At 30.6% G+C, this 11856-nt stretch overlaps 1 protein-coding gene across 1 annotated transcript; it reads right to left on the bottom strand.

Annotated features, from left to right (window-relative positions):
* Positions 1 to 9644: 9644 nt before the first annotated feature.
* On the bottom strand, positions 9645 to 11171 carry LOC116777856 (uncharacterized). Its single transcript, XM_032671606.2, has 2 exons — positions 10844 to 11171; positions 9645 to 10527 (listed from the first exon to the last, which is right to left on the bottom strand). The coding sequence occupies exons 1-2, from the start codon at positions 10975 to 10977 to the stop codon at positions 9711 to 9713; spliced, it is 951 nt and encodes a 316-aa protein (XP_032527497.1). The 5' UTR covers positions 10978 to 11171; the 3' UTR covers positions 9645 to 9710.
* Between the last annotated feature and the right edge of the window lie 685 nt (positions 11172 to 11856).

The following is an 11856-nucleotide window of genomic DNA, read 5'->3' as shown; positions in this document are numbered from 1 at the left end:
TTTGCCACTGTAATAAATCTTATACACTTTGCAAATATGACCATTAAAACGTTTTTACTCTTTTACCTTTGAACTTTTGTAATACATTCATAGAAAGTTAAAACATACTTCATTAAATATTAACATCTAGTTGAAGGTTCTATGTTTGTGCATAGCGAGAGAAAATATACATTGAAATACTGCTGAAAATGATGTTCGTCTTGTTTATTATTTATAACTAGGTTAATAAATATGTATGTTATTATTAAAATTGCATGTGACATAAAAGTTTCTTCTTAATTGTTTCTTTTTTCTTAAAGACAAATATTTTATTTTTAATAAGTATATGTCTCGTTTCAAATATATCTCAATCGGCATACGTTTTTGAGCAAAACTGTAATTTCAGGACAAAAATGAAATTTAAGCAAATTATTGAGGTATATTTTTTTATAAAGACAACACACTGAAATAAAATAGTTAAATGTTTTTTAAACATGTCTATCATCCTGCGAAATTTAGTAAGTCATAAATAGTGAAAAATAGATTATGATCAATAGATATAGCAGACCCATACTTAATATGTAGGTAAGGCACCGGCGAAGTGAAACTTATTAAATTATAAAATAGTTTTAGTAGTCATTATAAATTTGTATACATCTTCTAATAAAATTGTTTATAGAAGAAAGTGTCTGTACATATTTTGTATTATCAAATTTAAATGAAACATCTTTATTGGAAAATTCCTTCGTGTTCGACCTTTGGAAAGATCCAATATAAGCTTAAATCTTCAGTTTTAAACGAGAATTTGCTTTTCTTGTACAATTCGTCTTTAAGAATACTTAATGTAGATCTACCCCTTTTCATCACTTGTAAAGTTTCGGCCTCGTTTAGAAATGGTCCAGTAAATATCAAGCACTGTTAGAATTTAACACGAATTAATAAATATAATATCAAAGTTCATATTTCACATGCGTTATGCCATTTGTTTAAACAAAATAAATGTATCTTTTATTTTAGTTTGTTTGAAACAGGACATGTTCATATTTATAAATTAATAAATTCATATAATTATCCCTTTTCGTTATACGGTTCCCGACTGTCCAACAAACTATATACTACGGTCCTAGAATTATAATCTAAACTAAATCGTGGTAGTACACTGTAAAACCAAGTTTGATGCTAGCAGGCGAGGGGGTCAGTTAAAAAAGAGGCTCCCTAATCAGGTCCGCGCGAACACGCGTTACGCACTTACATAATGAAAGGGGGAAATAGGGCGCTGGGGTGGGAAGGGGCCGTCATCTGCGTACAGGGTGTCCGGCGGCCCGCGATCGATACCTATACGTGTGGACTTTATGTAAAAAGCCTCCTGCACACCCAACGACGCCGACCATAAGTGTCGAGGAACGAGTCGCCCCCGGGGAGGAAGGCACGAAATATCTTCAATTTTCGAGAGAAAATTTTCCAATGCGGGGGCGAAAGCCTGCGGCGGAAGGGCTGGCTCGCTCGCCCCGAACGCCTATGTCCGAAAAATGCGCGCAACCTTAATTGAATTTACAGATTTGCCTTTCGAAACTCACGCTCCAGCGATGTTTATTGCGGAGGCCTCGTTATTAGTTCATGTGAAAAACTGATGGGACCCGATAGAGCAACGGATGGGCCAAAGCATTCTTTAATTTCAAATCAAGTGCATTACATCTAACTGTCATTTGGTCGGCTGCAGTTCAATGCTAAATCATGACAATATAGTTTTGATATAGAAGGAACATCTCATAACTCAAATCTTTGACATTATGCCTCTTAAATATTTTTAGTTTTTCAAGTTACCCGTGAGTGGTCAGAAATATACTCTATATGATAGCTTTAAGGCTTCTTATGCCGTATGTTTTAACCACCCAAAAACGTAAATTTTGAATAGAATTTAATTTGTTATATATCTAATATTATATAAAATATATGTTACGTTTAATAAGACGAAATGAAGATAACATTCATTATATTATACATTTGTTTCATTTAAAATCCAAACATTTTTGGAGATATCTGACGAAAGGTATCATATATAAATCGTCTTAGGGCTTTGTTTAGAATCAATATTATTTTGTAACTTTCGTACTGCACTATATAGTTAGTATGTATTTGTTTCATTTTCAACATTTCCATAATTAATCATCGATACTAAGTACAGGTTTCAGAAGTAAATTTGTTTACAGTAAAATAAATAATAAGTGTAGTGTCACTAAATACTATGCAAGTACAATTTTTCTTTCATCTGATGTATTAGACAGTACTGAAAATTTTCACAAAATTAATCAATTGATGTTATAAAAGTCAGTTTGTTATTTTAATGTAATAATTTTAAATATGGAAGTAATAACGGAAATATATATGAGATGTCATAAACAAGACAAAGACACTGAAGCGTATATTATAATTTCACCTGCATATTTATAAGGAACAGAATTCAGAATAATTACAATCATTCAGTTGATAAAAAGGTACAAGTTAAAAACTGAGCATAACAGTTATTTTAATCGCTGTTTAAAATAAACAAATATAAGACCATTAGAGCAAATGAGTGAGAATATAAATCCTACATATTCACTCAATGAGAACCACTGGTGCTGCTATGCCAAGCGCCTTTCATTTAAAATTTACTCTGTGGCCGGTTGTAATACGACAGGAAATAGATGAACGAAAAACATTTTTTTTTTTAGTAGCGACTTCTAATTATTTTGCAAAAATGTCCCGTTTATTAAAATGTCTTGGGTTTTTTACTAAAATTACTCATTTGGTACTTATATTTTCCTACACATATATATCTTTACAATTAATTATATTATTGATTGTGAAAAACTCCCTTGAGCTATATTGTGTTTAAAATAAATAAATGATTAACTTCCTTCGTCCAACTAGCAAATTCAGTATTACATAGAGTATATTATTTATATCCGCTTATTACAAATGAAAGTTTTATATGGCACCCAAACACACTTTCTCAACATTAACAAACTTCAGTAGCTTTCAGTTTTCAGAGAAATGGAAAGTGTTCCTATTTCGAGACTACACACAACCTTCACAATATATATTCAGTCTCTTTGGATACCTACTCTCGAACCCTACCTACCAATACGTAGGGCGGGCAGCAAAGTCCGTGCACATGTAAAATAGCTCTGATACACATGAGATATGCTCTATTTTAATGTTTATTGATCGAAATAATAAGATTAATTTTATCAAACAAATGAAAATTGATTTAAATTATTTCTGGAAGCACTGTTATGTCAAACTTACTTTTATAACGAAGAAGAAATTACTTACGTCATATTATTTTTCAAACTGTAATAATAAAAAAAAACGTTTAATATTAACTCAGAATATATAACGACCACAAAAATTTTGCTAACAAATTCATTTTGGATAATAAATTATTGCTTATATTTACGCAAGATTTAATTCCCACATAAAAAAAAATGAGAACATCAAAACAATACAAATTGCAGACTGAGTTTGAAATGAGGTAAAAGATATCAGACACCTAAATCAAAACATTTTATGTGAAAAGAGCATTATTAGTGTGTTATCAGTTTTAATAACATGTTCTATACCTACCATCACTTTAAGCATGATAGTGTACACATTGATTACTAGGAAATGATTCTTATAATATATTAGCGATATGTATATACAAAATATATATTTCAAAATAAATTACTATTATTGAAGTAGAGCATAAACCTGCTAAGAGCCTCCAAGCTGGGTTCTGGGGGCTACTTCTCTGTTATATCTGCCCGTCCAAGATACATGCCTCGCATAGACGCACTCGTGTTACCGGCCAACGGGGTGAGGGGGGGTCACCCACAACCCCGCCCGGACCCCAAAAACCCCTACCAACCTCCTCGCCTGCGTCATCTAGTGCGGAGACTAGCGTTAGGGTTAATTCAAATACAATTTAAATATTTAAAATATAAATAATTTATTTATGTTATTAACGATATCACTGTTTTAATCATCCAAACGAGTCTTAATTTTCCAAGACCAATAGTTTTGTGTTTTTAAAATCTTTATACGTATATTTTGTTTTACATATTTTCTAAAATATGAAATCAAATTCTTTTAAAGTAAGATCTTTTTACTTTTATATCCTGAACGAAAATTAAAATATATATGTAAATAATTTCATATTTATTTTGGTATGATTGTTTAAAGCCAAACGTTAACCATAGTAGGCACTGCAATTTAAGCTCGGTTGATATAAATTTAAAAATAGCCAATATATTCTCTAACTTTTCAAATTTATTATATCCAAAATAGTCTTGCACCAGCCCTGCGTGTCCGGTTCGCAGCCCTGAATCTGTAGAACGTAGAACAGAGCGGCGTGCGTGCCCGGCTCGCTGTAAACAGCTACCCTCGTATGTAGGACGGATGGACCTCCCCCTCCCCCAGATAAAGGGGTGCCTTCTTCCTTGTTCCTCCTTGTGCAAATTCCCCTGACGATGGAAATGTGCTCCGCAACATTTTATACAATTTCTAGTTCGTTCCAAAAATTCATTCTTGTCCAATGGCTTATATGTTATTAAATAACTACATAATGTCCGAATATCATCGCTTTTTAGTAAAGGTTCCGTCTAAGTTGTTGGTGGGTTTGTAGTCGCCAGTCACAGCGGCCGTTGACTTCACATTTTCTTCAACATATAGTGTGAAGTCACTAGATCGTAGTTTGAACGTTCACATATCCTAAATAATCAGTTATGAATTGTAATCCTAATAAAATAGACCAATATATTTTGGCAAATTTTATTACATTATTACTCCCACTAAACACAAACGAATACGATATATTTCAAATATTTGTCACAATTAAATTTCATCTTAGAATTATATTGACGACATTTGCCACATTAGGTTACAAATGTTCTTATTAAACGAAAAAGAAATTATTTCTCTAACTAAGTAAAGTCGCTAAAAAAAGTTTATTTTAATCTCTTGAACAACATTTTCGTCGGAACAAATAAATATTAAACAACTTATTACTTTTTATTTATTTTCAAAATGGCATTGAATGTCTTATAATACATTATAAATTGGAACAATATGTAAACATTGTTATTTTTATTTCAAACATTACGACGTAATTAAATTTATATTGTGTTGGGTCTCACATCTGATGTAGGACCCAATAATTAAGAGTGTAGTTTCCAAATGTCGTAAATAGTAAATACTTATATAAATTTAAATTTTTACACTTTAAATATTTACTTGATACTTCATGGTCACCTATTTAAATTTTCATATTACATTGAAAAAATATAAGTTAATAAAAATCAATAAAGAGATCATAGTTATGATTAAGTCTTAGATCTGAATTCTACTCAATATAATTTTAAATGGTATGTGTAGAAAAGAAATATTTTTGTTGTTTTCTATAGATTCAAAAATAAAGTTCAAATTGCTAAATAGTAACATTATGGAAACTTTGCTGTTTAATTTAATACAAAACGTTCGTCTTTGTTTCAAGTTTACTTTGTAATCCACTTATTCTTCTTTGGATGGTTGAGACGGGTTATATCGTAACACTTTAAACTACTTTAATATACTTTCAATATTTAATTATATCTATAGATTATGATTGTCTTAATTTTATTACTCTTAAACACCAAAACCATCATTACAAAATTCTGATAATCACAAACGGTCAGTCTTGCTCTTTTTAAATAATTACAAAACTTTAATATAAAAATTTCACACTAAAATCTTACGACAAATTCAGTGCGCCCTATCAGAGGTCACATTTAGAATACTTGTCATGTTCAGAATTGCTGGGCTTTTAATTAAAGCTGAAGTAATTTAGGGGGCCAGGGTGTTATGGCCATGTATTAGGTACAGTCTTCTGCATACTCATTTGGAAATGTTTAAACAGAGGTGGCTGTGGGGGCGATGGTTAGTTCTCCGCTACAGATAAATTAATAATACCTACTATTTAGCTATATCTATACATGTCCATGTATACAGCGTGCTCTACGTATGTTGTACTTGTACTTTTAAAATCGGTACAGAATAAGTAAAGACAACATACATCAATACGTATTTTAACAAGAATAAAGATTGAATATTTTTTTCTGTAAAGTATTTTATAATGAGGTATTAATTTTAGAAAATTTTAAAAATAATATAAAATAAAGTTAATAATTCTCTTAATAAGTTTTTTACGTACAGTAAATATAAAGTTTTATAAAATAATGTTACGTAATACGCTATTCATAATGAAACCTCCTATATAACTGAGATGTTAGATGTAAAATTTGAGCTGAGTACAACGCACACCTATTATGAAATTTCTTCACACATAGACCAGTCACGCACACTACAACATATTCGGACTCTAGCGGGGTGGGTATAGAATCCTTGCGATGCTCGACCCCGGCTTAAATTCTCATATTAATATGTATCTCCCTTAAGCGTAGATATCTGAAAGCCGATATTGGGCTTAATTATGTAGACATTTCTGCTTTGGATATTGATAATAATTAACTAGTATACATTTTAATCTATAACCTATTCCGACCTATACCAAAATACATAGTTATTACATTAAATTGATTTTGTTTCATCGCGACTACATATGGCGACTTTTTATTTCATTAGTCTCAACATTTATGATATATAAAGTTTCAAAAATGTTTCCTTATAGCCAATATGACTAATAGGTAAACAGACATAACTTAATTGGACAATGCTTAAAGTGTGCTTCGACGAAAGTAATTCTCTATTATCTTCTCCCCTAGTGGGTCACGTCACTATCATTTTTTTACTTTCTCGACAGGAGTAATTTTCAGGACCTGTTTTCCTTAAAAGTAAAGAATTTTCTTACCTTTTAAAAAAGTCTTCTTTACTATTACATTTTCCACGAAGTTTTCAACAGAACAGATTCTTCGATAATTGTATTCTAAGAAAAATAGTTTTATAACTTGTAACTAATATGTATAAGTAAGTACCTTCTTATATTTACAACACTTCTAAAAAAATACTAAAGGATGTTAGTATTCTTTGAATAATAACAAAAAATAAAACAGAAAAATAACTGTTGTTATTTTAACTCCTATGAAAATGGAGTTCTTAGCACGTTTACGCACTCAGAATATTTTCCACTGATAATATTGAAATATCTTATATATAGTATAAAGAATTTTTGTCGTAGTAACAAACTATCAAAATATTCTAGTAATAATAAGTCCTGAATGTGAGAATTCCACATTAAAACTGAAAGGAGATGGGTCATGGAAGTTAAACACAAAATTAATTTCGTAGTTCGAAATTATAATGCTTAAAATTATTCGATTTAAAACATTCCAAAAAATTAGAATCTTGGATCTCCATTCCAATTATTTAGATCTATTTAAAAGTCGATGAGATATATTTATAAATTAATTGGACTAAAAACTTTTCAGGTAAATAAATAGCTTCATGTCTTGCGTCCTCTTTAATTAGGAATCCAATCTTTGTGACATATTAAAAAAAAATCTGGTTAAGAATACTTTATAATTACTGAAACATCGCTTTATAAACAGGCTAGTTTAACCATAACTGACGTGTAAATCTTTTGTCAAAAAGTGTTGGACTGTGTAACTAAGTATTTTAGTAAGGTATTACGACTAAAGCCTTTAACCAATATTATCGTACGGTTGGTGTTTTTATGGGTAAGGGCTTAGATAAAAAATGTATATATTATAATATGCCTTGAGCTATAATCTTTTTAAGTAATCAATAATCAATGCTGCAATTTTTCTGTTGTATCTAAATTAAGAAATTTTCGTTAATAATTAAGTATCGCAAAAAGGATTGTCAACCAAGCTTGGACAGTAAAACAACCCCTCTTTCAACGGATAATTGAAAAGGGTAGAATGCCATTTAAAAATTCAGCAGGTGACTAAACTTTGCGTCACGTGTCAACCACAAGGTTAGGCTGCATATCACATTAGGCCTATTTTTGTAGTATAGGTGTTGCATTTTTAAGGCTTCTATACACCAATTATATAATTGCATTCAAGTTCAAAGTGTTCGATGCTTGTAATTAATCCTCCACCGCTTTTACTTTTACAATTTTTTTTTCTCAAAAAATCAATCAGCACATATCTTTTAAAAAGAAATTGATTAAAAATTTATACGCAAAAAGTGCTGTCAAGAGGCGAATTTCGAAACGTAAATAGGCTCTTCAAAAACTTTTTAACCATAATATGATCTAAACAATTTTTGAAACAAGTCCACTGTTGAGGATTATTTTACGTCAATTGAGGACCATTAGCGCCCGTTTAGCAGTGAATTCTCATTAGTTTAAAATCGATAATATAACCAACCTAATTAATAAATAATAATAACAAGAACGATTAAAAAATATCTTGCCTTTATGGGAACTTTTATTACATTGATTCAAATATATTTCTTACATATATAAAGCGTCATATATAAATTTTTAAAGATAACACACATTTTATTATTACCTGTATTAATTGAGATACTTAATACCAAAAAGAGAAAATCATATTTTAAAAGAAATCTATGATAATAATATAAACTCATCTTTCCATGCTTTTTATTTACACCTCTATTTCTACTCATGAAAAGTTTTGCTATTAATATTATTTGTACAGAAACAGACATAAATATTATCGAAGTAGGTATGCTGCGTGCAGGGTGTTCGAATCCATTTACTGTTCTAAATTATGCGTAAAACGTCCATTTGACGTTCACCCCTCTTCTCTCTTATCGCTTGGACAGGAACGGACGGGAGCCTCGGGCGGGGGTGCTGGACTAGGGCAAATTGGGGGGTCCGAAGGGGTCCCGAAGTCCACCTCACCCTTTAGCTACCCCGAAGTTCCATCTCTCACACCTATAAATTCGGCACACACACCCCATCGGGCGGGGTGGTCCATGGCGTACCAATCCTTTCGTTGCCTCCGTGTCACATTTGCCAGGGCTCTGGTGACCTCCACTACAAATTAATATTCAGAAACGTTTCCGTTCCGATCCTTAATCATTGCCATTTCTGCTGTTCTTGGTTTCATATACTGGACGCGTTATCACCGTCTAATTACAAATCAAATTTTAACAAGATAATATAAGTGGAAAAAAGAAACCATTTCTTGACATGTAATACTTATATAACTGTATTGTTAATAAAAATTACACTAAAATATTGACCAAAAGCAAAAAGAACTTAAATGATATTTGAAATTATAATCATTGTACCTTATCATGTTATCAGTTTGGGCACTGCGACATTGCTTGAAAATCACCAAACTACTTTATTTAAAAGAAGCAATAATTATTCTGATTTATGTCAAAACTACTGACATTAAATTTATATTATTCCCATAAACTTGTTTCTATTGTAAATTCACGCAATATATTTCATTGTCGCACGCAAAGTTCGCTGCGTAGTAGGTAATTAAGTTACATTTTCTTCTATATTTAGGCACGCTAAAAACTTTTAAAAGCTACGGCATAATAAAAGAAAACGTAAGATAACATTGAAATCCATATTTAATAAAGAAATCGAAAAAACTGTCTGTATTAAAAATATTTTATTTATAGCCCATATCGTTGCACATTAGTTTTACTATAACTAAATTAAAAAAAGTTTCTTGTAGAAATTTTTATGTTTAATGAAATAACAGAATTAACAAAGAATGTTCATTCGAATTTAAATCGTGAATATACAGATTGAGGTTGTACATTTATACTTTAGAATTTTTATTATATAATGTTTTCGATCTATCACTTAATTTAAATGTTTTACACAATAAGGTAACCTTTCCACTTGAAATATTCTCATCCAAAGTTTTTACTGAATTTGTCAACATGTATTTATTGGTTAGATGTGATTTTGTGTTGGTTGTTATATTTTCTTTCACGTCATTGGATGAAATTTTTTTACGTTCTTCATAATCAGACATAGTTGAACTGCTGCTATAACTGCAAACAACATCCACTCTTATTATTTGGAGGGTTGCAGGGCTCTCATTCCTGGTAATAGTAATACTTTTTCGCTTACTATTCTTATGAAATAATATCTTTGTATCATCATCGTTTTCTATAATTTCGACGTTATTTTCGTGGTAAGTTTTATGTTTTTGGAGTTTATTAGTCTTTAAATGAAACTTTTGTTTCTTTTTTGTTTTGCATCCCATGTCCACTTGAATAGCCTTATTTTCGGTATGTCTATCAATGAAATCGTTTAAAATTAAACTAGATTTGCTGGAAGTTGGGGAAGAATTGCTATTTGTGAAGTATTTAGCATAATTATCAAAATAATTGCTGAGCTCGGAGTAGCAATCTGCATTTTGATCCAAATCTTCGACATTTTCTCTCACGAACATTCTATGCTTTTGGTTAGCTGGTAGTGATTTGTATTTGAAACCAGTCCGCGGTCTTTTCTTTTGTTCAACGTTTCCTTTAAATTGTATGTTTTGTACGGTAAGAACTAGTTCGTTTCCGCTTTGTAACCTGCATTTGTCATTTTTTTCATTGATATCAACATCACTGCAATAAAACCTGAAAACGAGTATAATAAACATTTAATTTTAAATATCATGTAATAAACACAATTCCTTCTTTTATTAAGTTGTTAATATTTTTCAACATTTTAAGAGTGGATACATTCATAATAGATTTCGGTGCTAACCATACCACGAGGATATTCTCATACATATTACATACAATTAGCTTCATGAGCAAACCTTAGTAAAATTTTATTTTCTAAAAACGTACTAGCATACCCAAATCAAAGCATCTATTTGCGATACAATGGACAAAATTTATCGTTAAAAGATTTGTAATAACAGTTTAATGAATGATAAAGAATACACACATTTTATCGCTCCATCGCGGATCTTCTTCATGTCCGGGGTCCACCATCCGTTTTTCGCAAAATCGTCCCGACCTCTCACTTTTTGATGGTTTTATTTTTGATCTATCTTGAAGAGAAAGCTTTGTACATTGCATTATGCTGGATATACCTATAAAATGTATGGTTTCGCATCTAACATTCAGTAAGTATTTTAAGTCCTACTTTACTAAATTACAGTGGAACATATCGTGGACAAAAGTATCTAACTAAATTCATATTTTCAATAAAATGCCGAGTTCCAGAATTATATTTAGATTATTTACAATAAATATCTATCTATCTAAAAAGAAATCTATCACTCTATTATTTACAAATTTGTAATCAGCTATTTAACTAATATTTAAGCCCATAGCTTGAAAATAAATATAAAATTAGCAATTATTCTTAACAACCCACTTTTTTTTATTTTCACAACACATTGTTTAGTTTCTATTCATTTAGAAGTAATTATACTGGACGCCATCTTATTATCTGTCGCTGTTTCATTCTTTCTTGAATATTTTTGTTAAGAAGGAGAGAGACGTATACAGATTTTTTTAATACGTATTGATAAAGCTACAATGGCAGCAGAAAGGTATATTTGATCTAGCAACGTAGCGGTCCACATGTTCTTGGGAATAGCTTTGCCAACGATGCAAAAAATGTTGCTTTATAATATTGTGAGCGGATGGAAGTATCTTGATATTTGGTCGGTGACAAAAAAAAATTAAATAGAATATGGGTCATGGCCATAATATCTATCTGAGACAAAACACTAAAATTATAAAAGTATGGCGGTAAATTATTATAAGCTTTTGTATTCATTACAAGCTTACTATGATCACGCAAAGCGTGTTTTTAAATTACCATTCTGAAATTAGTAAAGCTGATAAAAAATAACGAAATCCTCAGAAAAATTTCTGCAAATTCCAATTTACACGCACTACCTAAAATAATGACAAAATTATTATGGATTAGTAACGATTTTCTACTTT

The sequence above is a fragment of the Danaus plexippus genome, chromosome Z, assembly GCF_018135715.1.
Source record: "Danaus plexippus chromosome Z, MEX_DaPlex, whole genome shotgun sequence".
NCBI classification, from domain to species: domain Eukaryota; kingdom Metazoa; phylum Arthropoda; class Insecta; order Lepidoptera; family Nymphalidae; genus Danaus; species Danaus plexippus.
This window is presented reverse-complemented; position numbering and strand designations above follow the sequence as displayed.